The 26,301-nt window shown below is 41.5% G+C and overlaps 1 protein-coding gene across 1 annotated transcript; it reads right to left on the reverse strand.

Annotated features, from left to right (window-relative positions):
• Positions 1–79: 79 nt before the first annotated feature.
• On the reverse strand, positions 80–25,311 carry LOC145356361 (heparan sulfate glucosamine 3-O-sulfotransferase 3B1-like). The gene is made up of 2 exons (XM_080209027.1): positions 24,571–25,311; positions 80–1,699 (listed from the first exon to the last, which is right to left on the reverse strand). The coding sequence occupies exons 1-2, from the start codon at positions 25,104–25,106 to the stop codon at positions 1,081–1,083; spliced, it is 1,155 nt and encodes a 384-aa protein (XP_080065153.1). The 5' UTR covers positions 25,107–25,311; the 3' UTR covers positions 80–1,080.
• Positions 25,312–26,301: the final 990 nt, after the last annotated feature.

The raw sequence follows: 26,301 nt of genomic DNA on the forward strand, positions 1-26,301 counted from the left end.
AGGTGACGAAGGGGCAAACCCCGAAAGCTTGTGGGTTTACTATCAAATAAATTGCTTGGACTTTAACCTGGTGTTGCGAGACTTCTTACCGTGTTTACCCTAGTCCAACGCTGGCATCTCCACATGGTGCCTGTATAGCCACAGCTGGCCAGTGAAGGGGCTGGACAATTCCAATTTTACAATAATCATACAGGTATTAAATGACAATCCCACTGCTGGCCATGACCGCAAATATCTTCCTGCCACAGGCTCATGGATGTTAGAGTTAAAAAGATGAGGAGAATATTTAGCCTGCAGGTCACAATTCAACGATCAAAGTTAGTGATGTGAATGTCTCATTGCAATAGGGGGAACAATGGATGTCATTCCAAACCTAGCCCCACGATTATGGGAGAGGGAGTTTGGAATCAGTTTGGGGATCTTCATTTACAAAGACTTCACAGAATGATTATCCAATCTGCAGTAATCCATGTCATGAAATTAACAGATCTTTATGGTCTTAAAGAGAGAAGACAAAACAAAAAGATTCAAGCAGCAAGATACTGGCAATTATCTGTTCATTGGAGGCCTGGAATACAGTTGCTAGTGATTTAAGCAAGGTATGGGAAGGGGTTGATTATTTTTCCCTTCTTGTTGTCAATAGGCGAACAAGATTTTCTTCATGTCCAACATCTATGTGCAAGTTCTGCACTAACTCATACCATCTGACCACTTTTTGCTTCTTTTCATAGACTTTTACAGCAAAAACTTTCTGCATGAAGCCAAAGTAGACAGGCAAGGAGTCAAATGCCCAACTGTTAGACCATATGAACACTGAATACCCGTAACAAAAAGTTGTGCTTTTGGATATTAAATTTTAAATCAATGAATGACAGCACCATCAATGAGCAATGCAATTAAAACTGTGGAATGTTAGAAGATATGGGCTGATCTATATACAGTGTGGTTAGGCAGCTTAGTGAATTAATTGCTTAAGAATTAAAAATAAATTATTATAAAATAGATTTCTGTACAAGTTACATATATATATAGCAATAAATTCACATGTCTTTATCATAATTACATGAGGTTAAATTGACCTTAGTCCCAGTCAAAGTTCTGTCCCGTCATTTGGTAAAATTTCATGTTGAAAGGCCTGTAGAAGTCTCTCAGCCTCTGAACCACCTCTGGGTCAATGTTGGGATGGGTTCTGCCTTTTGTTTTGCCCAGGCAATGGGGCTTGCTGCTGCCCTCTGGCTTCTTCAAGCAGGGGAAGCCCTTGGTCTTGTTGAAGTAGAAATGTTTGTCCGTGATGATCCTCTTTAGACCCAGAAAGTCTTGTACTTTGCCTAGTTCTCCTGCTGGGTCACTGATCAGCCTCTCTCCGCTCACAAACAGAATCTGGTGCATTGGGAAGTACTGCAGCCAATTCTCCAAGTGCTTGGCATAGATGCCAATCTGAATAGCACTCCATGAGGTGTCGATCAGGCCTGTAGTCCTGTTTTTGAAGGTCAAGCTCTCAAAGCTGGGGATATCGGGTTTTTTTGAGAGAGTTTGCGTGTAGTCAGAAATAGCCCGAGTGACAGGGTCCCGAACCACTACTATTAGCTTGGCATCCTTGGACATTGCATAGATTCGGGCAGCTACTTCCTTGGTAACAAAGTAACTGGGAGTTTTCTCCATGGTGATTTGTCCATCCAGTGTTTTAGGCATCAGATCCCTAAGTAAAAAGAAAAGGTACTTTGATGAAGAAAATTGTCTTGAGGAATAATATTAGAAATAGTCGTAAAACATTTGAAAAATGATAGCAAATTTAATCATGTAGAACGTATGTAATGCTATCAATACCCAGAAAAGACAGCATCCAACAGCCTGGGATTTGGCAATTGGTACCTTACTGTTATCAGAAATTTAATTTGATGATGTTTCAATGGAAACAATATAGCATTGGAGAACAGCCACAGATTAAGCACTAGGAAAATAGCCCTTGGCTAAATTATCTGGAGCAAGATAAGCAAGAGTAGCTGGAACACACAATATTTAAATTACTTATGTATAGACTTATACAGACTGTTAAAGTAGTAAAACATTTCCAAGTTGCCCAATCCAAAATGTCTGTAACTTTATTTGCTTAATATGGTAAAACGGTAACTACCCGTGATTCTCTTGGAGTTTGCATGGATTGTCGGAATGCTTTTGAATCTGAAACTGCCTTATTGGAAGATTCAGCACTTAAAACCAGAACACTGTTGCCAATTCACATTGGGAACATCATGGTTATTTAAAATCAACAGCCATTTCAGTAGTACAACAAAAAAAGGCGAAAGGGATTTAAGCAATTATGGTCTCTATTTCCAATGTTCAGATTGCTGTAGAATTCCTTCCTGTCCAAAAACGAAACATGAATGTTCTGACAATCAACCCAATGCCATTGTGATTTTTTTAAAAATTGTTCCTGGAATATGACTGAAAATATACTCTGAGTATGTTCACTATTGGGAGTTCACAGATATCACCCAATCATTGAGACCATTTGATTCGCATGCAATAATTGCTTTTAGATAATGGTAAAATAAACAAACCATTTTTGTTAAAATAAATATGATTCAACTTGTGGAAATACTATGCTGAAATGAGCAACAGGACATGTTTATTCATGTCATATGTATCACTGCTGAATGTTTTTGTCATTGAGACGTATAAGATGATGAATGGGATGGATAGGATAGAGGTGGAGAGACTCTTCCCGCTCAAAAAAGACAGTAGGACTAGGGGGCACAGCCTCAAGATAAAAGGGGGGCAGTTTAGAACGGAGTTGAGGAGGAACTTCTTCACTCAAAGGGTGGTGAATCTCTGGAATTCTCTGCCCGTTGAAGTGGTGGAGGCTGCCTCGATAAATATTTTTAAGACGTGGGTTGATGGGTTTTTGATAAGAGAGGGGATTAAGGGTTATGGGGAGAAAGCGGGAAAGTGGAACTGAGCAGCGACAGATCAGCCATGATCTTATTGAATGGCGGGGCAGGCTCGAAGGGCTAGATGGCCTACTCCTGCTCCTACTCCTATTTCTTAAGTTCTTATGTTTTAGACTTTACTGTAAGCACACAGATGATTGTGAAGATGAATCACAGGTTGTCAAACAAGAGAGGCATGGTGGCACAGTGGTAAGTGCTGTTGCTTCACAGCACTAGGGATCCGGCTTGGGTCACGGTCTGTGTAGAGATTGCGTGTTATCACCATGTCTACATGGATTTCCTCCGGGTGCTCCAGTTTCCTCCCACATTCTAAAGATGTGTGGGTTAGGATGATTGCTAAATTGCCCTTTGGTGTCAGGGGTATTAGCAGGGTAATTAAGTGGGATTGCAGGGATAGGACCTGAGTGGGATTGTTGTTGGTGCAGGCTCAATGAGCTGAATGGCCTCCTTCTGCACCATTGGGATTCTATGAAACATTTTAAAAGTGCTACTTTATTCAATTCAATAGATCCATGGCTGCGGAGAGGGACTCCAAGCTTCCTCCAAGTCACACTCAACTCAGACGTATAGGCTAGAATTTTCAGATTTTCTGGAGGAATGGAATAAATAGCAGTTTACACCAGGGGTTTCCACTGATCTTCCAGCAAAACAGCAGCAGGGGAACTGCCTAGAGACTCAGGAATTATGCCTTCCATTTATCATTTGTTAAAACCCTAGAATTCCCTGCCTAAGACCATAATGGGAATGCCATTAGTATATGGACCACAGCAGCTTCACAAGAAAGTCGATCACCAACTTCTTAGGACAATTCAGAGATTGGCAAGAATTGATTGGCAATATGTTCTGTTACTGTTAAGTACATTTGGATCAGAATACCTATAAATTGGAATGGTGATTTGGAGTGGAGTTTTGGTGAATATAAAAATTTCTTGTAGCTGGACTTGCCACAAGCCCGGATTCAGTTTCTTCTGTCTTATGCAATTCGGAGTCAGTACACACTATTGCTGGTGAGGTCAACGGAGCTATGTATGGTCCGTGTCCCACCTGCTACAATTCCCTTGGTGGGCACGATGGGAAGATTCTGCACTTTGCTTCCCTCAAATGATTGGATTTTGATGCAATGTACATTCAGCAAAATGGGAATATAATGCCCAAGAAAATGTAATCATCAGAGTTTACATTAAGCAGCTTTGAACTAAGAAGAGAGTGTATTTGTATATTCACAAAATTTATATGTCTATCTCAAGGTAATTCATGCTCTTAACTACAAAGGAGAGTAACCACTTCAACACAAGTTCCATTTCAGTCATTATGATTGTTCTATTGCACAATTTGTATTGTCTTTGCTAGCCTCCTAAGAATTATATTTAGGGATCCATTGTATATTATTATCTTGCAAGAACAGTTTCATAATTTACTGAAGGTTTCTTTAAAAAAAAGAGCTTTGCTGCTAATACCTACAGAGACCTGTCTTAGACGAAGAACAGATTGGCCTATTTTGCATGTTAACTACAGTACTTGCACTCATTCCACATTAAGCCACAAAGTTTAGAAGAAACAAAATGCAAAATTCAGGACGCAAAATATAAAATGAGCAATAAGTCCTGGTTCTTTAAATATTAGGGAAAAGGAACAAACATTCACAAAAGTTATCAATTGCCAGTGTATATTTTATAGGCCAATCGCTGTTCTCTACTGGATGTTCTGTCTGCACAGAGGTGCTAATCTGTTAGCATTTCTCAGAATAATATTCACTGGTTATAGTCAGTGAGTTGGGGATTTACAGATGTTTCTTTTTATATATAACTGTAACAAGTCCTCCCATAGAAGACACCCTCTGCATGCATACAATAGATAGGGATTCACTGGTTCTCTCAGGTTAAAAAGAAAACTAGCAAGCGAGTTAATGTCGACAAATTGTTTAGCTTGACAGATTTTGGTATTCCCAGGGACAAAGTTAGAAAGGAGCAGCTGGAGTTCATTGAACTTTATTTACCAGTTACTTATAGTTTAGGTTCTTGGAACATTTAATTTGCAGTAAATGTAATTTTTTTAAAAACAGGAACACAATTATGTAATGTTGCACAAGCAATGGGCTTATCTTTAGCAAACTAATAAATATTCTATTTGGATAATATTTCAATGAAATGCAAATAAAAGATGCCAGAGCTTTGGATCATGGTCCACAGTTCAGCAATTCAATCTGAACTATACAGTGTACAAAAAAACAAATTAGCTGGGGAATAGCTAATGTTCTGATCATTAATTAAAACAAATTGAAACATTTCAAGCAAACAGGAATATAGAGGAAGCATTTGGTAAGTTGTTGCCTAGGATCTGGAGGCAATAAATATTTTTCCCATCAACACTGAAAAATAATCTTATTCTCTTTATTTCATAATATCTTGGGTCACAACGCTATATAAAAGAATGTTCAAAAGCTTTCTCAAAATCACTATGATGAACTATTTGAGTAGCTGGAATTTAAATTCAGGGTTCTACAATAGGTTTACTAATCTCTTAATGTTGTTTCAACTCCACCCTACAAATTTATATTCCCTTTAGACATCCAAGGGAGTGTTTTAATGCTGAAGACTTGCTTGAACAGGAAAGATTTTAATCAAAATATACAGCTTAATTCACAGCCCTTTTACACAATCGTGGTATTAGTCCTTAGACAAGTCACTTCTCTTGCCATCCAACTGTTTTCCAATTTGCATTGTTACAAAACAGTTGATTCAGCTTTGCAACAAATATGGAATACACTTCATGCATGAACGTGCCCAAAGCACATGCAGAACAACCTGAACATGAATATTACACCAATATAATTCCAAACACTACAGCAAAGCATTCAGATAGCTTCCATTATCTCATCCGTGATATCAAAATTGAACTGGCATTTTCGTACTTTACATTGGCAGCGTAATGTGAGCCTTCTGGTTCAGTGTGGCACCAAGCAGCTAATATCACTTAAGAATAAGTTATATATTTGAACTTTTGTTATTTTCACAAGGCACAGCAATCTGACCAAGATTGTATTCTGAAGAGCTGCAGGATACGGCAGTGACCCAACATTGACAAAAATACTCATGCACCATCTGCAGCTACCATCAGGTATATTCACTGCTTCAGAATTATACTCCCAAGCAACCAGCGAGTGTACATTGTTTACAACTGATTCAGCAATAAGCTGCAAAGCAATTTTATGCAGCTTTCAGTACAGTTTTGCAAAGTAAAACGCTCTGCACAGACTGGGACATCATCTCATATTACCCTGCTTTTGAGAAGCAAATGGCCAAATACGCCATTGGAAGCAGTTCTAGCAATAACTGAACATTATATATATAAAAAAAAAATCACTCTCCAAAATGTTGGATAGGGTTCTTTTTAAACACAATGGCCATTTGGATTTGAGATTCTGAAAGGAATGAAGTGAACATCAAGACCTACACAAAGTGAATGATTGCATAAAACGTAGGGAGAAATGTGAGCAGTCAGTTACATATGCTTGATTGTGATTTCAATGGTTTGAAAGCAACAAAAGAGCAAGAAGCTCGATTCACCATTGGATGAAAAGGGAGATTGCATCGATATGATTTATAAGGTATAGGTATTCTGAGATTTCATCAGCAAACAGATGTTCTTTCACATCACTTTAGTCTTGCTTTCAAGTCTTTTGTTTGTTTCATTTACTTTTCAACCTCAGCACACAAAGCTGGAAGGCTGACTGCAGGAAGAAAGCAGCAGACTTCACTATCCCCTTTTATTCTGGAGTGGCTTATACCTGGTTGCATCAGTTAGGCAGCGGAGCCTCATCCTGCACCCAGTGTCATGCACCATTCGCAGTTTCAAAAAGGTGCACTGGTTTGGAGAAGTGCCTAAACCAGCCAAACATCAAAAGACAATCTTCACGACCCATGTTAAACAAAGGTTCATTTAGAGTCATTGACCAGAGCAAAACATGGTGCTCTAAACATTGGCTCCCAATAACAGCTTTAATCGGCTGAACAGAAAGATCTGATTGATAGTTTAGCTGCAAAACTATCTTGTTCGCCGTTTAAACATCAAAATCTTAAAAAGAATGAGGGTTCTTAATTCACCTGCTAATGCTGGTCTTGATCAAAGTCAGTGCTCAGCCATTTTAATTTGCTGTAAACTATTAAAATTAAATCAGATGTGATACTCAATGAATCAAAGTGTGTCATGTAGTCAGGATCAAGACTCTAGAAAAAGGCCCAGCCATACCATTGCCACATTGACTATTACACAAAGATCCCAAAGCATTCACCATATTAAGGTGGTTTTGAACTAGATTTTAGTTTAGACACTGCCAAAACAGTTAGGTTATTGCATCATTCAATTGTGTTGTACAGATAATTGGAAATAAAGAACCAAGTCTCCTGAAAGATAATTTACCATGCTAAACTTTCCCAAATAAGTATTTTATCTCAAGTCTTCATGGTTCAACCAGTATCCAAACAAAAACCCTAGCTCCCACTCCACAAATTAGCATGTTAAAGTCAGCTTCATTTGAACTCCTATTTCCAGACGAATTTCATAGAATCCCTGCGGTGCAAAAGGAGGCCATTCAGCTCATTGAATCTGCACCGACTCTCCAAAAGAGCATCCCCATCCAGGCCCTATCCCCTTAACCTCACATATGTACCCCACTAATCCCTCTATCCTACACATCTTGGGATACTAGGAAGCAATTTACCACGATCAATTAATCTTAACCTGCACATCTTTGGCTTGTGGAGGAAACCAGAGCACTCGGAGGAAACCCACACAGATGGGGAGATTGTGCAAACTCCACGCTGTCAACCGAAGCCAGAATTGAACCCAAGCCACTGTCACTATGAAGCTTTGAATCCTTGAAATCTTTTGAAGTCTGAATCCTTGAAATCTTTTAAAACTTTGCACTAATGTACGAGAATATTACTGACTTCTCCAGATCAATAAAACAGGATCACGGACCCATCTTTTCCAAATCCATTTATCATTTTTCTTTTGAAGGTCCTATTAGAAATATTAATTCACTTAATTGATTTACAACAGCATTTTGTTTTAAGGCCAATCTGTCAAAAAGATGAATCATTCTGCTCGTCCTCAGGTTTAGAACAAGACTGTTCTGGACAAATCAGAAAAACTGAACTTTGAATTGAATTAAATTCTTGTTAATAGTCAAGCTGCTTGATTAATCTATGCTCCAAATACATGACATCAGACAGCATTTCAAGGGGGATTTCTCTTTGGTTTGCATTGAATGGTGATAATGTGCATGTGAACAATCACATGGTTGCCAAATGAGAAACTCTGCAATCATAAGGCACGGATTATGCAAAAACAGAGTATGCCATAACTTGTTCTGGAAAGAATCTGCTACAGATGAATACCTTGTAATCAACTACTGTATAAATTCAATTAAGGCAGATTAGTCTTCCTCGATCCTGATGTATTCAACTTGTACAGTCCTGCCAAGCTTGGAAACACCTGTGCTTTTCATTTATGTATATTGATGTTGGGTAAAGTGTATTAAATAGACATATACACATTACTTTCGCAGAGATGGCAAAGCAGAGAAATTCTAGAGGGGCAATAGCATTAGGAACCCACATATTCATGGGTCCACACGTTCTACAATGTTAAAAGCAGAAGTACATTCCTTCTCTTTTTATAATGGGCACTAATAAATTAGACCCTGTAGGTTCCCATGGAAGTTGATTGGAACAGTAATGCTATGTAAACAGAAGAGGATGAAACTGCAGGAACCCCATGTGGCAACACTATCAGATTTTAGCTCCCTCCCTGCTGGAGAAATCTGTGCTCTCCGTGGGGTAAGAAAACTGATTCTGGAGTCAAAACATGTTGGGCACACATGTATCCCACCACTCCGATTCTGTATACTGCTGCTCTCAAACATGGCGCCATGCACAGATTAATTATTGCTTGAATTTATTGCAGGTTTCTTGGAAAAGTAGTGGGTTGCTAAATTTCAATTGATAAACAACAGTATGCATACAGTGGGCTTGCTATCCCAAAGTGAAGTAAACTGTAGTTCCTCAAAATTTCAAAAGGGTTTGATAAGAATTACTCCCTACAAGATAGACTTCCTGATATTTTTGCAAACCTTGGAAGGAATCTAGAAACAAAACAGCACTTTCTGAAGTCTAAAAATGTTAAAAGCGGTCAAATGAACCATTATCTGCTTGTTGACATCAACAACTATATTTTAAACATTGTCGGGCCATTTTATCAAGTCATCATGCTTAATTGAAAGTTTCAAGGTGTTTTTAAGTCAATGCATTGAGGGAGTGTTCTGTCACAACCTACAATTGATGACTTTTAATAGAGTTCCAAAAATCCATACTCTATTCACTGCTGGGAAGGACATTTTACTTTCTCCAGTGATGAGCCTTGCAGTATTTTATAGCATGACTTTAACTCACTGAAGCATTTGGGAGGGGAATATCACACCAGCGTTGTCCAATCTTGCCCAGGCTGTCAGATGGAGTGCTGCACAGCAGTTGTGTAACCTTCCTTCGGGAGAGGAGGAGGAAATAACTCCTTTGGGTGTCTCACGTGCAAGAAAATTACATCGTGTGCTGTGCAGAGGGTGCTGACAGAGGCACCTATTGTACAAACAAGTCTCTCTTCTGACCATCCCCCAACTGGAGAATGCAATGTAGCAAGGAGTTTCACATAAAGGGGAAATGGACTGAAATAAAAGCTCTTCAAGATATCCCTTTGTTGAGTAATGTTAAGGAAAGGTAACGTAGGCGGCATGGTGGCAGTGGTTAGCACTGCTGCCTCAGTGTCAAGGACCCAGGTTCCCGTTCTCCTTGTGTCTGCATGGGTTTCCTCCAGGTGTTTTGGTTTCCTCCCAGTCCAAAGATGCGCAGGTTAGGTTGACTGACCATGCTAAATTGCCCCTTTGTGTCAGGGTTATGGGGATAGGGGCTAGATGGGATTGTTGTTGGTGCAGGCTTCTAAATGAAATGAGCAAGGTGAAATTGTGGTCCGCACCATTGCTAGAACCAAAAGGCCACATCTGTGTGGTAAAACAGCAATGCCCATTTTGTACTGACTTTTCAAATTGAAATGATCAATCTATTTAGTTTGGGTATTTGCCAGAGGTGTTTGTAACATGTTACTGACCCATCTTGTCTCTGAAGAAAAACAGCAGCATATCAAAGTGACAGTAGTATGGGGTCTCAGTCAGAACAAAGCTCTTAACACTTTTAAAAAAGGTTACATTTATCGCACCTGATCAGCCTTTCAGCAGGGTGTGCACTACCCAACTCAGAAGGCTGCAATGCTACACTTTAGAGAACAATGTTCGATTGACGTTTGCTGAAATTTGATCTGCTGAAGCACAATCTGACTGCTCCAAACTGTGTGACAAACAGTGCAATGTGGCACCTTGTTGCATCGGTCACATGAAGTTGACTACAATTGTTTCCTGCTTTTTAAAATGCATACCTTATCAAACTGTGCAATGAGTGAATTTATCATGTTATTGTGTGCAAGCGTAAGTTATTTCATAATACATTATAGACCTCATCAAAATCACATTATTCCTTAGTCAAATGCACTACTTTTGCTAAAGTTAATTTATTAGTCACAAGTAGGCTTACATTAACACTGCAATGAGGTTACTATGAAAATCCCTGAGTCACCACACGCCATTGCCTGTTCGGGTACACTGAAGAAGATTTTAGCATGGCCAATGCACTTAATCAATATGTATTTTGGACTTTGGGAGGAAATTGGAGTACGGAGGAAACCCACACAGACACGGGGAGAACGTGCAGACTCGGCACAGATAGTGACCCAAACTAGGAATCGAACCTGGGTTCCTGGTGCTGTGATGCAGCAGTGCTAACCACTGTGCTACCCTTTAATCATAAATTTATGATTACCATCTTCTCTCCTAAGAGTATTGTATTATAATTAGCAAGTAATCGACTGAAGTGAAAAATGTACGATGAAAAATAATTTCTACCACTTAAAACTTTTAACAGCATCCTGTTCAAATGAACAGCCAGGAACTCAGCTACCACCTGGTTCCAATACACAGGATGATGCTAACTCAGTCCAGGCTTGGCAAAAAGACAGGATTCAAAGCTGGCTTGTTGATTTCCAACTAACTCAACTTACATTCTGGACTCCATACACCGTAATTCATCACACAAGTTCTATGTGTGGCATAACCTCATTGTTAACTGATGCATTATCTGTCCGTTAGCATTTTAAAATGCTGTGTACTGGTATAATAAGCTAGGAATTTCAATTCAAGTGAGTCCAGGGCATAACTTGACACCATTCTGGAGCTTGGGCACCGAAGGCTAGTATTACAGTACCAGGTTTAACAGAAGCATTTGTGGCTATTCACACTGGTAACATTCTTCTGGCATTTACTGATTTTGTTAGTGGTCAAAAGCTACTGATTGGATCAAACTTATTTTTACATCAGTAGCTGGTCAGAATTTTACAGTCTAATGGACTACAATGTCTTAAAAGCCTCCTTAATATTGTAACTGTTGATAGATTTCATGCTATCTTCTAGTTGTAATTAATTATTTGAGCGTTGAATCTCAGGATTTCAATTTATGATCCATTGACACTTTGGCAGTTAGTATTACAACCACATGCATTCATAGTGAATTCAGAACAGTCACATTCAAACTTCCTCCTGCTGTATTATATGATCATAAAAATAGTCCAAGTATTTTTATCAGCTAAGATCAGAGAGTTAATTATCTCCTTGCAGACGTTACAGATGCTGCGGCTCAGAAGGTTTCAGCTTTCTTGAGCCCAGCCGGGATTATTTTGGGAATGGGTATGAGTAATAAGGGCTGGAGAATTTACTCCAGAAGTTGGAAGAAAACCACATTAGTTAATGTGTGCATACAACAAGGGGGCATTGTCTTTTGATTCTTCATTTGGTGCGCCGAACTACACACCAAATTTATCACCTGTGTCCAGGATGGCCTCCTGAAACAAGTATTGGGCACTGTGAAATGTACAGTGGGTCAAATGTCCATTTGAGACCCCATTCCAAATCATCCATTAACCTTAGTGGAGCATGGGCCAGTTTTAAAGGATTAGCCAACCTTCTTTAGAGGGGCCAATGGAGTAAGCCCTCAGAGATATTTAAAAAGCTCGGAGGCAGAGGAGGACTGCTCCAGACCCCAAAATAAAAGTTCCGCCAGCCACTGCCAACCCAGGTCCACCCTCTGAAATATACTCCTCCAGCATCTCCTCAGACATTATGTGAGAGCCAGATCAGGATCACTACTGCCCAAGGTGCTAAACCAGGAACCTGCAAGCCTGGATTCTCTGATCTCACATGCCCCGCCGATGCTGCCAGCGAGAACGGAGAATTTAGTGCTTGGCCAAAACTCAATTCACTCCAGCGGGACCGGAGAATCCCAGCCACGTGCGAGATTGGAGAATTGCATGCCAACACATTCTGCTTATTAAATGGGAGGTGCCATGATTCAGTAATGTGTATCTGCCTTCATTACTAGTCATGAAAGATAAGATGGCATGATTTTAAAGATGGCATCAGACAAAACAATTTCTGCAGCAGCCGTGATCATTTTCAGTAAGAATGTCACAGCTGTTCAATTTTTTTCCCTTCCTTTCTCTTCCCGTAGATTTCTTACCCGAGGCTGTTGCAATTTCCACATCAAGTTGGAGATTTGGAAATCCCTAGTCCCAGGCAAAACCTTCCACACGTGTCGAGTGATTCAGTTACATCCTGGACTGCCTTTAAAAAGGCAGAAGAATTATTACAGGACTAATGGGATGTGGTCAGATTGTGCTATTGTCAGAGTCGAAGGGAGTGTTGACTTTTTCAGGTTCTGCCGTTTTCACAAGAATAACTAAGATTATTCTCCGCTACTGTTCCTTTCCTTGGCTGGCACTGTAGTGGAGAAGCAGCCAATTAAAGTCGAATGTTTCCAGTTACATAATTGCACAACTGTCTGCTGCTTGTTAGGAGGCATTTCTAGACTCTATAAGAGACACATTGAAATGAGCAAAGGAAAACATTAATAGCCTGCAATACCTTCAATGTCGGATAGTTTGCAGTCAATTAAGAGTATCATAAACCAAATAGGTCATTAGACTCCCAACATATATGAGTAAAACCACACAAGTAAAACCTTCTCATCTGCAGCCGATTAAAATGGGAGACCACAGCACTTAATGGAAAAAAATTGAACTGTTCATCGACTTCCCTCAGATATTTTAGAACTAGTGCTGCTACAAAATTAGCGGCAACTAATTATCCACATGGTTTGAGCTTCAATAGCAATATTTTGCTCGAGAAACATCAATCTACACTCATGTTACTTTATCAAATAAGGATCTTCATGGAAAGAAGCCCTCAAGGTGTCAGATGCTATTATAATTTTATAGCCAAAATTAGCATGCATCAATTTCCTGGTAGGGTAAAATAAGCGATTTATTCCAAGTCTGTGCCTCTTGATGAATCGATGGGTCATTGGAGCATTAAGAGTTAATAATTGATACAAGTGTAATGGAAGTAGTTTAGTCTTGGCTGTATACTTTGCTCTGGGTGTTTATTTCCTCCCTCCTCAGTTTTGCCAATAAACATCTTTGCAGGGCGGCATATTGTTAAATAAGTGTCCAACATAGAACTTAAAAACCCAGAAAAATAAACCTTTCATTTGGCTCAAAACAAAAAAAAAAAGAACCTTGCTGAGCATCAGGCCTACAAGATCAGCTGGCTTCTTTTGATACAGCTGACTTCAGCTACAGGGGAAAGAAAACCTTAATAAGGAAGAAGGAATATGTGTAAAAAGAAGTTTGATGAGGGGCTTGTTTGAATGATCCTGAACAATAATTGGCAGTACACCATGTGTGGAAAGCTTACTGCCAACATGGGTGTTTGACATGGAGTTCCTGTTGGACTGAATTGCTTTTGTTTCCACCTTCAGCAGGAGATTCCTATCTCGCTCAGCCATGTTTTCCCAACTGTTGTGGCCACATTCAGTGGTGGCCGGCAGGGGCCAGGCCACCCCAGTAGCCTCACTCCTCCCCTCTCCCCATGTCCCCCTTACAATTAGTCTCTGTAATTCAAAGTGAAAACAATCCACTGCTTCCCAGTGCGAGATGAAAGGAGTTTGTGCAGCAGAAGTAATTTCACCGCTGTGAAGAGGCCACTCCAGGCATTGTGTCCGGTTAAGGAGTTGGAACAGGATTGGCTGGCAGGGGTTGCCATGTGATTCTGCTGCTACCTACTGTTTTTATGGTGCTTAGGTAGAGCTTGTTGGGATAACGGGCACAATAGAATACAGAGTGAAAGTAATCTTTTAATGCATAGAGGAAAGTGTTTTATTTATACAAAACAGGTTCCTCCATTGCCTTCAAACCTAATTACACTTACTAAAAAGTGCTCTTCATGCTGAACATCTCTAAAGAAATCCATTGTCCTTTGCCTCACAGTGGTCTAATTACCTAAAACTTTAAATAAGCACATTTTATGGTTTGAGATCACAGCTTTTAGGACTATATTAACTTGATATGCTGAGCAAACCACTTAAGTCTGTAAATAGCACATAAATGTAGTCATGCTGGACAGTTGTTCTGAGGTCAAGCAAAAAAGGAGAAAATAAATTACAATAATTCTCATTTGGAATTTTACAATCTTATATTTGTGCTTTTGCAAAAATTAAAGACTAATGACACAAATATAGATTAAAGAAATGAAATAGAGGTCAGATTTTATATAAGAATTAGCCAGTTCTGCACCTCAACATCCACAGCCTCAACTTTCAATAAAAAATATTTGAACCCCAAACAATGACCAAATTCACTCTCTACAAACAAACCTAAACGTAGGCTTCTAATTGTTTACCTCAGTGTCACAGGTTTTGGGATGATTCTGTTCTGGTAGAATCCTTCCACGATTTACACTGTTTTTGAAATAGTAACTAACTTTACTCTGCAAGTGCAAGTTCCAAAGCGAGAGAATAAGTGTCTTGTAAGCTTGATGCCTCAATGTGCTTCCAACTATCAAAATGGCTTTGGCGTGCTGCAACCCCTGAATGCTTTTTAATGCAAAGTTATTTCCAAAGGCAGAGAAGTGATGTGTAACCTAACATTAAACCTGTCTAGCCTTAAAGTCTGTTCAGAGCAGAGGAGGTGGCAGTCAAGCAACTAAAGAGAAAACGAGGTTTGGTTACTTTGTTCTTTAAACTGCAGGATATTAGTCTGACCTTTCCCAGAATGCTGCTGGTCCAGTTGTCCATTAAAACATCCAGAATGTAAGGCTAATGAGGCATTTGGGTCAAGAGCTTGCAAACTAGGGAAACAATTGGGGTCAAAAACTCCAGTAACTTTTTTTTTTAAAAGTCTTCAGTGGGTGTGCAACAAAGAAATGCAGAACAAGATAAACAAAAAAATAGGCAGCTACAATCATGTCTTTAACCCAAAAAGATCCTTTGTCTTATGGATTGACTGAATGACACAGAGCTTGCACATCAATAGAAAATGGAAGATAATGCAGTATTTGTATTATTACTTTGCAGTTCTGAATTCAATGCTGCGTAGGTACCAACATCTGTGTAGCCATTTCAAATTTCAATGTTCTTGTTAATTGTAAGAGGCAACAATCTTAGCTTCACACTGAAACCTTGCATGAGTTTTCAAAATACACGCAAATGCTAAGAAAAGCTATGTTGCAAATTTACCGGCTGTGCAGATTATTTGAATATTAAAAATAAAGCACAATTGGATTAAAAAAAGTTTAAAACTACAACTGTGAAACAAATGTAAGACTCAAAATTGCATTTATCTCATTCTATGATGGTTCTTGCCAAATAAGGCAATAAGTGATACTAATCAACTCAGCAAAACCCACTGGATGATAATGGTTATACCTTTGCAGTTTTGCTGTTATTCAATCTGATTCATAGAATTGTTATATTTAATCTGACTGAAACCTAGGACACTTAACTTAAGCACTAAGGATACCAGATCTTTGTTCCAAACTCTTTCCTAATGTCAAATCGGACTTTTAATTTTAACAGATTTACTTACAACTAACTGATCACCTTGGTGTGTTTAAGTAGACTTCACATTTGGACCAACTAATTTACAATAAGATTTCTACAAATTGGGTGAATGCAATTATTAGAGAAATACTTTCAATCTGGCTTACCGGGGAAGGAAATTTCCATATTTAAGCTATATTTTATAGGAGACCTGGCTTATAAGAGTATTTTGACAATATAGTGTGAAACCACAACCACTGTAACCCTCAACTGAGAAACTGCAATAAGCACAATTAAGTCAAGTGGAAGGGAGTTCCCTACAATTCAAAAAAATGATAGTGTCTATTGCATGGCACCTATGGTAATCACAAAGTGAACATGAAGGCAAGTGTATTATTGTGGGAACTTGTGAGCCTGCATTAAGTGCCGGTCTGAGTAATAGACTTACTGGTGCTGTACAAACATCAAAGGTTTAGTCAGTTTCAGGGTAACTGCTTCAGGACAGTGGCATTAGACAAATTAAAAATATCACCTAACACCTACTAAGTTACTGATACGAAGATAGTGTGATGATTCATGCCTTTGGTCACACAAATATTATTCAGGTCCTTACACAAACTTTCAGATCCTCAGGTGGTCTCTTCCTAGTTGATAAAGTGTGGTTGTCAATGGTAAGGCAGTAGATTGAGTCACTTAATCATCTGCTGAAGGAATTCTGAAGGTTTTGAAAGTCTTTGTTATCAGTTACCTCAACTGCTACATTGCCTTTCTCTTACAGTATCATCATCAATATGTAGTTCAGTTAGTTGGTCATTAATTAGAAACAAGAAATTTATTAGATGAGGTACTGATCACAATTGGTGTGCTTGATTGACTTGCTATGTCTTGACATCTTAACCTAATCTGTAAGACACATATCAAGAAACATTCTTAATGCACTGTCTAGGTAGTTGAGAAAAGAAATTTTGCAGTCAGGGCTGCTTCTGTCATCAATGGTTCATACAAGGTTTATGACAATTTAAGCACGGGTTGTGGGAAAAATTTGTTCAGCTACGTCTACAGTTAGAAAAACTCCCCATCAAGTTTTTTAAATGAATCATGAATTCTGCAAACCAATTTCTCTTGCAAATTTGTTTTTAGGTCCAGTCACTATCTGTGGGCTTGCTTCGTGACTAACAGGAGTGCTTAGAAGCACTGTGCCATCCAGTTTGAAAAGCTACAGCTGTCTGAAACAAATTCCCTTTTTTTTCAGTAATGTGCAAGTAGGAAAGGCCATCGAAAGTGCAGCAGTTGAACATTTTGCAGTAATGTCCTTCTGCCTCCTTAATGCAATAATGCAATGAATTCTGTGTCAAATGGAATAAAAAGAATGAAATATGGCTTTTGCTATTCACATTCCCCCCAACAAATCTGCTACAATGAATGATTCTGTCTCATTAAACAATCTTTACATTCTTCAACTGATTGTCCTCATCTTATCTATAACTTTAAAACCAACTCATGTCCTGTATTTTACTCTCCTTGTCAGGAGAACACTGGTTCAGGCGGGTTAATTAATTGTAACTGCAAATATAAAGCCTCAATTCCTGTAAAACAAACACCAGACTCACTCTGGTACAGATACATGATATACAACCAATTAAACTGACAATATCTGGGCTTTTTGCAACAACCTGCAGATAATCTGAGACAGGCTAATTGCTCTGAAATATGATAACTAAACTGAAAATACATTTCAACTGTATGAGCAATTAAAATTGCTCATAATGAATCTCAATGATCACACACATACACACACAGCTACTCACATTGGAAACATAGCCACATGTAATGGTAATTATTGGGACTTTAAGGAAATACTGGACTTAATGGAATTAAAGTCAATAGGAAATGGCAATGGTGAAATTTCGTGCAACACAATGTGCCAGATTATATTTTGTTACCCCTCCCATTTGAACAAATTTAAAGAGGCCTCTTAACCATTCTGGTAGCTACTCAATATCAGAACGTTGTCCAATGACCAACCTTGACCTGTATTTACAAAACACATATGTAAATGTAACTCCCTTGACAATTAATAGCAGGTACAGATCTAGCTAACAGAGTGATTGTCTTCAGGTACAAGCATTATATTGAATATATCTGGTTGTTAACCTACAAACTGGCAACACAGAAGTGGGAATACCCCGAGATCAATGAGACAATGCAGTTTTACTGCTTTCTCAGGGATAATCCTTTATTGGCATAAATCGAAAGTGAATATTAGCTTGATAAATTGAGAAATGCCTGACTGGTTGACATTTAAAAGTTTGTCAAACTTGATTACAATTTCAAATCTTCTCACTTATTGAAGCTATATTGTACGAAGATTCAAATCTCAATAAAAAATAAGCGCCTTGCAAAGATCAGTTTGAGGGCCATTAAACGCCCCTCAAGCACAAAGCAGAAAACAAACTTATGCTCTAGAGTCTAACAAAAATATAGTGTCTCTTTGATGTTATACTGAGAGGGTGAGGCTGCTGGCCAGAAACCTTTCTGACTCAGTAGGTTCCCGTTTCCCATCCTCTGAGATGCGTCAATGTACGTGTCATTCTAGCATGGACCAAACTGATGTAACCTCCTTGGTCTGATGACAGTATGAATCTTAACATTAAATCGGCATAGAAGAGGCTCGGTGATCACACACATACATCTATTACTTGCAGAGTGGAAATCTCTCAGGAGTAGATTTATATGTGGTTCGTCCACAATATGAATGGTATCATTTTCAAGGAGCTCGACTTGCGGGTTTATTTACCGACGGGATTCCAATCGGGTGATAACAGCTGATCTTACTAATTAAACAAGGAAGCCTCCCCTCTCTTTTCCTGTTCCCTCTGCTCCATATGTTAAGTGACAACCACAGCCATGTCTTATCAATTACAGCCCCTACCCCCCATTCACTCACTGGAGGGCACAGATCCTCCTTTAAGAATCTGTTGGGAGTAAATGGATGTGGCTTTGTGAAAGATGGCTTCCTCCTCCTTATAGTGGACTTCTAAAAGATATTTTAGAAGCGATTTCTTGTTTTATCTTTCCTTCCTCTGCCCCCAGAAAGGGAAGTGATTGGAACAAAGGACTGGCAGCGAAAGAAATACATTTTGCCCCAAATAAAGACCAACATTTGGTAGTTATTCAGAAAGCCGACACATATTTTGAGGGGGGCGGGACATTAACGGTAGAACATTATTTTCCTTCCAAAGGTGACAGTGCAGATGGGTTACATTAGACAGACACCGTTCACCATGACCAGTGATATTTGCTTAGTTCTTGTTTTAGATTCGGTGAAGTTTCTGATGCTTCAACTAGTTTTTCCAGTTAATTTTAGAAAACTTTTTGTGTGCTGTGGGGCTGGGTGTGTGGAGGGGAGGGATTGGTTAGCTTCACACTGGGGGCACGGCTCTTTACTAAATGCATTGACAATTGGAACACTTCGGGGTGATCCAAGCAGTTCCCCAAAGGCGGATCAGAGAAAATGGGCTCCGCCAACCGCGGCAGAAGTGTACCAATCAAATATTAATTGAGAAACGGAATAAGTATTTAACCTCAAATCCAGTGGGTTATTGGGTTCTGGTTACATCGGCGTTTGTTTTTTTTTGCGAAGATATATTTTATTCGTGTAGAATCTGAAAGACACACTGCAAAACATATCAAAGTGTAAGGTGAAGGGAAAAAAAAGTAGTTTCGATCTACAAATTCATTTGGGATATAATGATTACATTCAGATTAATGTAACAGGATGAACATGAGGGCCCCACCATTTGTAGATGGATTAGTACGGGATGAGTTTCGCAGGCCTAGTCAGGCGAAAAACAGGAAAACACGATGCTTTTGAGTTCTCTCTCTCTCTCCCCCATCCCACTAGTTTGTATTCTTGTTGAGATTGGTCACCACTTGTGTGTAAAGATGGGAACCTGGTGGTGGCAGCACTCTCACAGAATGAAGCTGCCATCTGTCTGGGCAACTCACAGGACATGGCCAAGGATCTGCCTCGCCTCCCACCGTCAGATCGCCTGCTATTTTTAATATTGGGAAAAGGACGAAGCTTTAACCCATCCCCCTCCCCCCCAAAAAAAAAACTAGCCTTCAAAAAAATAGAATAAGCGTTTTTTTTAAATGGCCACTTCGCGAAAACTTTCAACTCACTTTAGAATTTTGATAGCTATGAAAAAGTTTTTTGTTTTAAAAAGGTTCATATTCAAACTCTCATCCAATTACTTTCTGGAGTAAAAATGCTCCCGTGGGGCAACCGATAGAGCAAATACAGAGTAACATGCACACTGTTCAAAAGAAAAATCTCAATAACAAGAAAAACTACCCTTTCAGTGTACATTTACTGTGGCTTAACTAAACTGTCGTTAATTACAATTCGGGTCAGAACACCCCGGATTTTCGGGTCTGGATTTAAAGTAGACTAAAAAACTAAAACTTATCGCCGACATTTGGATAACTTTTCCCTTTGCTAAATTGTTCATTATCATCGTTGATAAATTACTAAACTTAATCCCCCAGTGTCAGAGTTAGCAGGCGCTTGATGTTGGAGCCGGAATCGCAATTATTCTCTTCTAGCTAAACAACCGAAGTAGCCGGCTATCTCCTGGCAGATGGACACTTGTTTGTTTCTTTTGCCTCCTCCGTCCAAAATGTTGGAATTAGGGAGGGGCGAAGAGAGGAAATAAACAAATGTTCTGTGTTGTGACAGTAAACAGTTGGGGCAAAACTCTGCCCCAAATCCCAGAACACCCGCCAACTCCAAACGGCGACCAGTCAAGGAACCCATTTCCTTTGACTGATTCACCATCCTGTGCAGATAGTGGACAACCAGTGAATTGGGGGCGGGGGGGGGGCGGTGGAGGAAGCAAAATAAAACTTATTTACACCAGTTCATTCATCTAATTGTGTCTGAGACGAATTAAAGTTTATTTATTAGTCACAAGTGAGGCTCACATTGACAATGCAATTAAGTTACTATGAAATAGGAAAGTCATCTGAATATTCATGAATAAATTTGACCAGATGATATATTTTCTATCAATTTAATAATGGGAATGATTTTGTATTGGAATTAAAAATAACATCTGTACAATTCAGAATCTGCTCAAAGTTTGTAATTAATGTTTATGTGCGGCGCTAGCTTGAATATTAATACAAAATTTTCTCTGCCTTATTGGTCAACGGCCATTTGGTACAGAAAGGACATTTCTGAAACCCTTCCAAAATTTTCTCCCCTTATTCTAAGTCTCTGTTAAAGGGACATCCTTAGTGTAAAACTGGAGAGTTTTGTTTTAAATCCAATGACAGGAACGGGTAATTAGATGTTCCTTGCAAGAGGATCTGAACTTGTCAAACACTCCCCCAGGACTCTGAGACTGCAGTTTGGTTTCAGACAGAAGTACTGATAACACCCGGGGAAGGGTGCACACGTCTCTGCCGACTTGTTTTCTTTTCCTCTCGATGTTTTTGGCTAATGTTGATTTACTTTGCACTCAACCCAAGGAGCAACAACTGAGCTGGAAAACGGCGCAGCGCCGAACTGAGTGTAAAGTTTGCGACATTTCCAAACATTGGGTGGGAGAAATTCTGAGCACTTGGTTGGCTCCACTCATTTACCAAGTAAAACGGACCCAGAACAAATAAATGAGAATCGATCCCCCGCTTAATATGCGCCAAGTTACCGTGTACTCAATGACCCAATGTCCTGCTCTAATGGAAATGTCGAAAATACAGAAAAGTAATTTGTGCCCAATAGTAAAATCTATTGGAATCCGAACAAAATAATACACAGGCTCCAGGCTGGAAGGTGTGAAAACCTCTCTCGGCCCCTGATCAATTGTTTCGTTGATTCTGCTGGGATTTTATGACCCATTATTTGTCCATTTTTAAAGAGGCTTAAAATCATTGAAACGGCGGCACCACTTCTTCGGTTACATGTTCTCTTGGACGCCGTTAAACAAAATTCTTCCCTTCGGGTCAATTAAGTAAATAATCCATAAATCCATAAATATTTTTAAAAACAAATCGGATTTTAACGACTTTTAAATTGTGCAATTCATCAAGACATTTTAGAAGGTTCCTATTCGCGCGTCACTGTGAGGACTGGGTAGAAGGATTATATACATATTTTAAAAGTCTCTGACATTTTTATTGCACTGCAGTCAAAAGCGGAGAGCACTGAAAACAAGAAACGTTCTCAAACTCCCCGCATATTTTGAAGGAAAGGAGTATTTTATCAGGCAGAAAAACTTCACATCAAAGTCCTTCCCTCAAGGCAAGCATTTGTCTGAGAGAGAGACAGAGCAGAATAAACCCCCATCAGATTCGGCAGATCTCTGATTTTCACACCTTTTCTTATCTCTATTGGATTCATTTTTTCTCGAAAAGAATGAATCAAAGGCACGGGACTTTTCATTATCAGGTGAAATTAAACCAGCTCTCCCTTGATGTTTTTTTGAGAAGACGGTCGAGTCTGCGATTTGATTTAAAGATTGGGGCCATTACAAGAAGGATGCCTCACTCCCACTCGGGTGGGGAGGGGAATAAAAGTGCAACTCTTTCTGTACAAATCAGTACACCTCTCATCCCCTTCACCCCGAAGGTTTAAAGCAAACCTACATGGTATAAATGTGTCAGAAAGGGAACATGGACAGTGCATTCAATTTGATTCCTGTCTCTCGTCCATCCCCATACAACCATCGGGCCGACGGAAGGGAAAGAAAATTTAAAAAAAAATTGTGGAGAGGATTAGTCCTCACTAAATACAAGTAAATTTCCAGTAATTATTGTCAACCATCTGATCAGAAGACGTCGAGAGTCATTGACTGAGCCGGTTCTGAAAGGTTGGTGTTTAAGTGTCTAACTGGTTACATCGATGAGATCTGAACTCTTCCGAAGTTTGGTGGGGGTGAGGCATCTAAAGTAGTGAGAAGGATAGCTGCCCTTTTTCAAACTGCGGATTAGATGTTAGGTGAGGCGCCAGGGTGCCTTCCTGTGTCCGAGTGTGGGTTGAAAGCCAAGAGAGGGACATCCCCAAGTTACACCCATCATTCGGACGTCCCATCAACTGCAGCGGGACCCCGACAGCTCAGCGAGCAAAGTGGATCACTGGAGTGATCTTCAGCCGCTGGCCTGTGAAACAGGGCTGGGGGAGCAGAGCTCTCCTGTGAAGACTGCATTCCCAGGAAAACGGCGGCGGCTTTCCCCAGAAAGGGCAAAAAAACCTCCTGTTTCTCTGCATCGCGATTTATTCCCAGGACTTGAATTACCGAGCCCTTTTCCTGGCTTGAGCTAAAGAGTCCGCTGGCTTTCACCTTTTGAACCGACACAGTATCCTTTTTTTCCTGGCCCACTATGGAGATCTATAAAAATAAAAGCAAACTGCCCTCGGCTCCCTACAGTTTGAGCCTAATGAGTTTTGCACCATAATTCATTTTAATGATCTTTCTTTCGCCTTTGCCACCCACCCCATTGAGGCTGAAGTCACTCCCCGTGTACACTGAAAGGGTGATCATTCCAGCTCAACCTGGACTCAAACTCCCCACCGGAGAAAGCTCAAAAATTAAGCAGTTACTAATCTCTCATCCATTGTGTAGTAAGTCGTGAGACTTCTCATATAAAACACACGCTGACATACCACAAGTCCAATTCTGATTTCAGACCAGGGTTTGCAGTGGAGTTTAGGGTCTAAACTGCTTAAGGGGTGATGGTGGAGTTGGTGAAATACCTTCTCCGCTAATGGCAAGCGGCAGGGTATCCACAATAACTTTTGTATCATTTCGCACACATTTTCTCTTCCAGCTGTGACGCCATTCGGGTATAAAGTATCTAACCCCGCAAGACGGGCTGTCTATGAGTCAATTCGAAGGTTAGGAGTGTACATTTACGGGAGCTTTGTGAAACTGAGACAGTGAAAATAATACACGCACACATGTGCTAGATTTTACACACATACTATATTATATATTCCACTCAGGTCAATTCCTGCCCCCCTCCCGCCCCATGATTAAAATGCAAGCCTTTCTTCCGAGAGTAGGGATATAAAAATCCCAAGCACGGTAAATGTGGTGTGGGGGGGATCTAGTTCAGATTCATTACATGGAGTAGAAGAATCAGCTAGCCATTGTTTTATTGTTTAAATCCGGTCTCTGCTTAACTGCTGAGCACAAGGTGCTAAAATATGTCGGCTTCAACTCATTCCGTTTTCTTCAGGGCTGGAAGGGGTATTGAGGCTGAGTGAGGTGGGGGGGGGGGAGGGTACCCAGAGATTTGGTTGGATAGAGGGAAGATTCCGCCTGTTGGAGTTGGAGGGGGGAGGGGAGAGAGAGAGAGAGTGGTGTCCCAAACCCTTTGGACATACGCTGTTGCTTTCACAGGGAGCTCCCAACAGCCTCAGTGTAAAATGTAAATGTCTAAAAGTCTAATTCCAGTTCCCAGTAGGAATCCCCCCCAAAATTGGACAGGAATGCAGGGTAACTCATTGATAAGAAGGTTGGATCAGCCCCCAGTGTTTCAGCATCACCCTCTCCTCTCCCAGTGCAGCAGCCGACACTTACTTGTACCACTCCATGCCCTTGTCGTAGTGTCTGTCGAAGAAATGCGGCTCTGCCCCCACCGCCCTGATGTCGGGGTGCACCCGGAGGAACTCGAGCAGAGCCCGGGTGCCTCCCTTCTTCACCCCGATGATGATGGCTTGCGGCAGCTTCTTGGCTCCGTAGCCGCCCAGGTTGAGATCAAAGGGCTTTGGCGAGTGGCCGCTGAGGGCGGTGGGGCTCTCCTCGGTCAGCTCGGCGTTGTCTTCCTGCAGCAGGTCCCGGGAGGCGGCCGACCTGAAGGCGAGTCCGTCCCGGGCCAGCGGCGCCTCCTCCGGCTGGGCTCGGAGAGGCGGCGGCAGCAGCAGCAGCTTGGGCTGGGGGCCTTGGGCTGCCCCCGCCTTGGCCAGGCTGGGCACCGACAGGCAGAGGGCGGCGCACGAGTAGAAGATGTAGACCCACAGCAGCAGCATGGTGAAGAGCAGCAAAAGTTTCTTTCGGAAGGTGGCGGCGGCAGGGGGGGTGCAATCTGAAGGATACCAGCTCAGGCTACATTCCATTCCGTGTGGAAGCGACTCATTGTAAAGCAGCCACAACTCCTACACAGAGTGCAACAAGATGCTCAAATCCCTCTCCATTACCTAGAAAACCAGCCGCTGCTCACAGTCAGTCCCATCAGACTGCCATTTGTGGCCACATCTTTAGAATCAGTTCTGTCTCTCTCCCTGCGCCTCCTATCCAGCTCCTGATGCCTCTCGCTGCTAATTCCCCAAACTCAGCCGGAGCTGCAGCCTCTCTGATATAAAAAGGGAGGCCGCCGAGCCGGCGCCTGATTGACATCTCCCTCCACCAACCAGGCACCTTCATACATATTCAACAGCTCAGGGGCTCCTCCAATCAGAGGCGGCTGGGGGTGGACCCAGCCCCGCCCCCGAGAGCCATTCCGCCTCCTGATTGGCCCCCAGGCCATGAGTCGGAATCATCAAAGGCAGCAGCCCGAGCGCTGTGTGGAGTGTATGTGTGGGAGAGAAACATCCACCTGGCGCTCCATCCCTCCACCTTCAGCTGCCCCCTTGCTTTGCACCCTCCCCATCCCCCTCCCATCCGCACCCCTACTCCCTCCCACTCCAATCCCCCAACTCTTACACCCCCCACTTCCTCAACCACCCCTCCTGAGCCCCAATCCCTCTCCCATCCCCCTCCCACCCCCATCCCCTCTCACTCCAACCCTCCCCTCTCCTTCCCCAACCATTCCCCGAGCCCCAACTTCTCTCCCATCCCCTCCCACCCGCACACAGACCCCCTCCCGCCCGCACCCCCACCCCCTCCCACCCCCACCCCCAACCCCTCCAATCCCCCATCTCTTACACCCCCACATTCTCAACCACCCTTCCTGAGCCCCAACCCCTCTCCCATCCCCCTCCCACCCGCACCCCCTCCCCTCCCACCCCCATCCCCTCCCACTCCAACCCTCCCCTCCCACTCCAACCCTCCCCTCTCCTATACCCCCACTTCCTCCTTCCCCAACCATTCCCTGAGCCCCAACTTCTCTCCCATCCCCTCCCACCCCCCTCCGATCCCCTCCCACCCCCCCTCCCACCCGCACCCCCACCCCCTCCCACCCGCACACCCACCCCCTCCCACCTTACCCCTATCTCCCACACCCCCACTCCCTCCTTCTCCAACCATCCCTCCTGAGCCCTAACCCCTCTCCCACGCCGAGCTCTCCTCCCCACCCCCTCCCTCCCTTCCCTC

The sequence above is a fragment of the Carcharhinus amblyrhynchos genome, chromosome 21 (assembly GCF_965287045.1).
Source record: "Carcharhinus amblyrhynchos chromosome 21, sCarAmb.v2.hapA, whole genome shotgun sequence".
NCBI lineage: Eukaryota > Metazoa > Chordata > Chondrichthyes > Carcharhiniformes > Carcharhinidae > Carcharhinus > Carcharhinus amblyrhynchos.

Excerpts from the sequence above, each read along its gene's own strand:
- LOC145356361 (XM_080209027.1), bottom strand. The coding sequence starts at position 25,106 with ATGGAATGTAGCCTGAGCTGGTATCCTTCAGATTGCACCCCCCCTGCC. Across the intron at positions 1,700-24,570 it reads AAGGGCATGGAGTGGTACAA|GGATCTGATGCCTAAAACAC; the intron begins GTAAGTGTCGGC and ends CTTTTTACTTAG.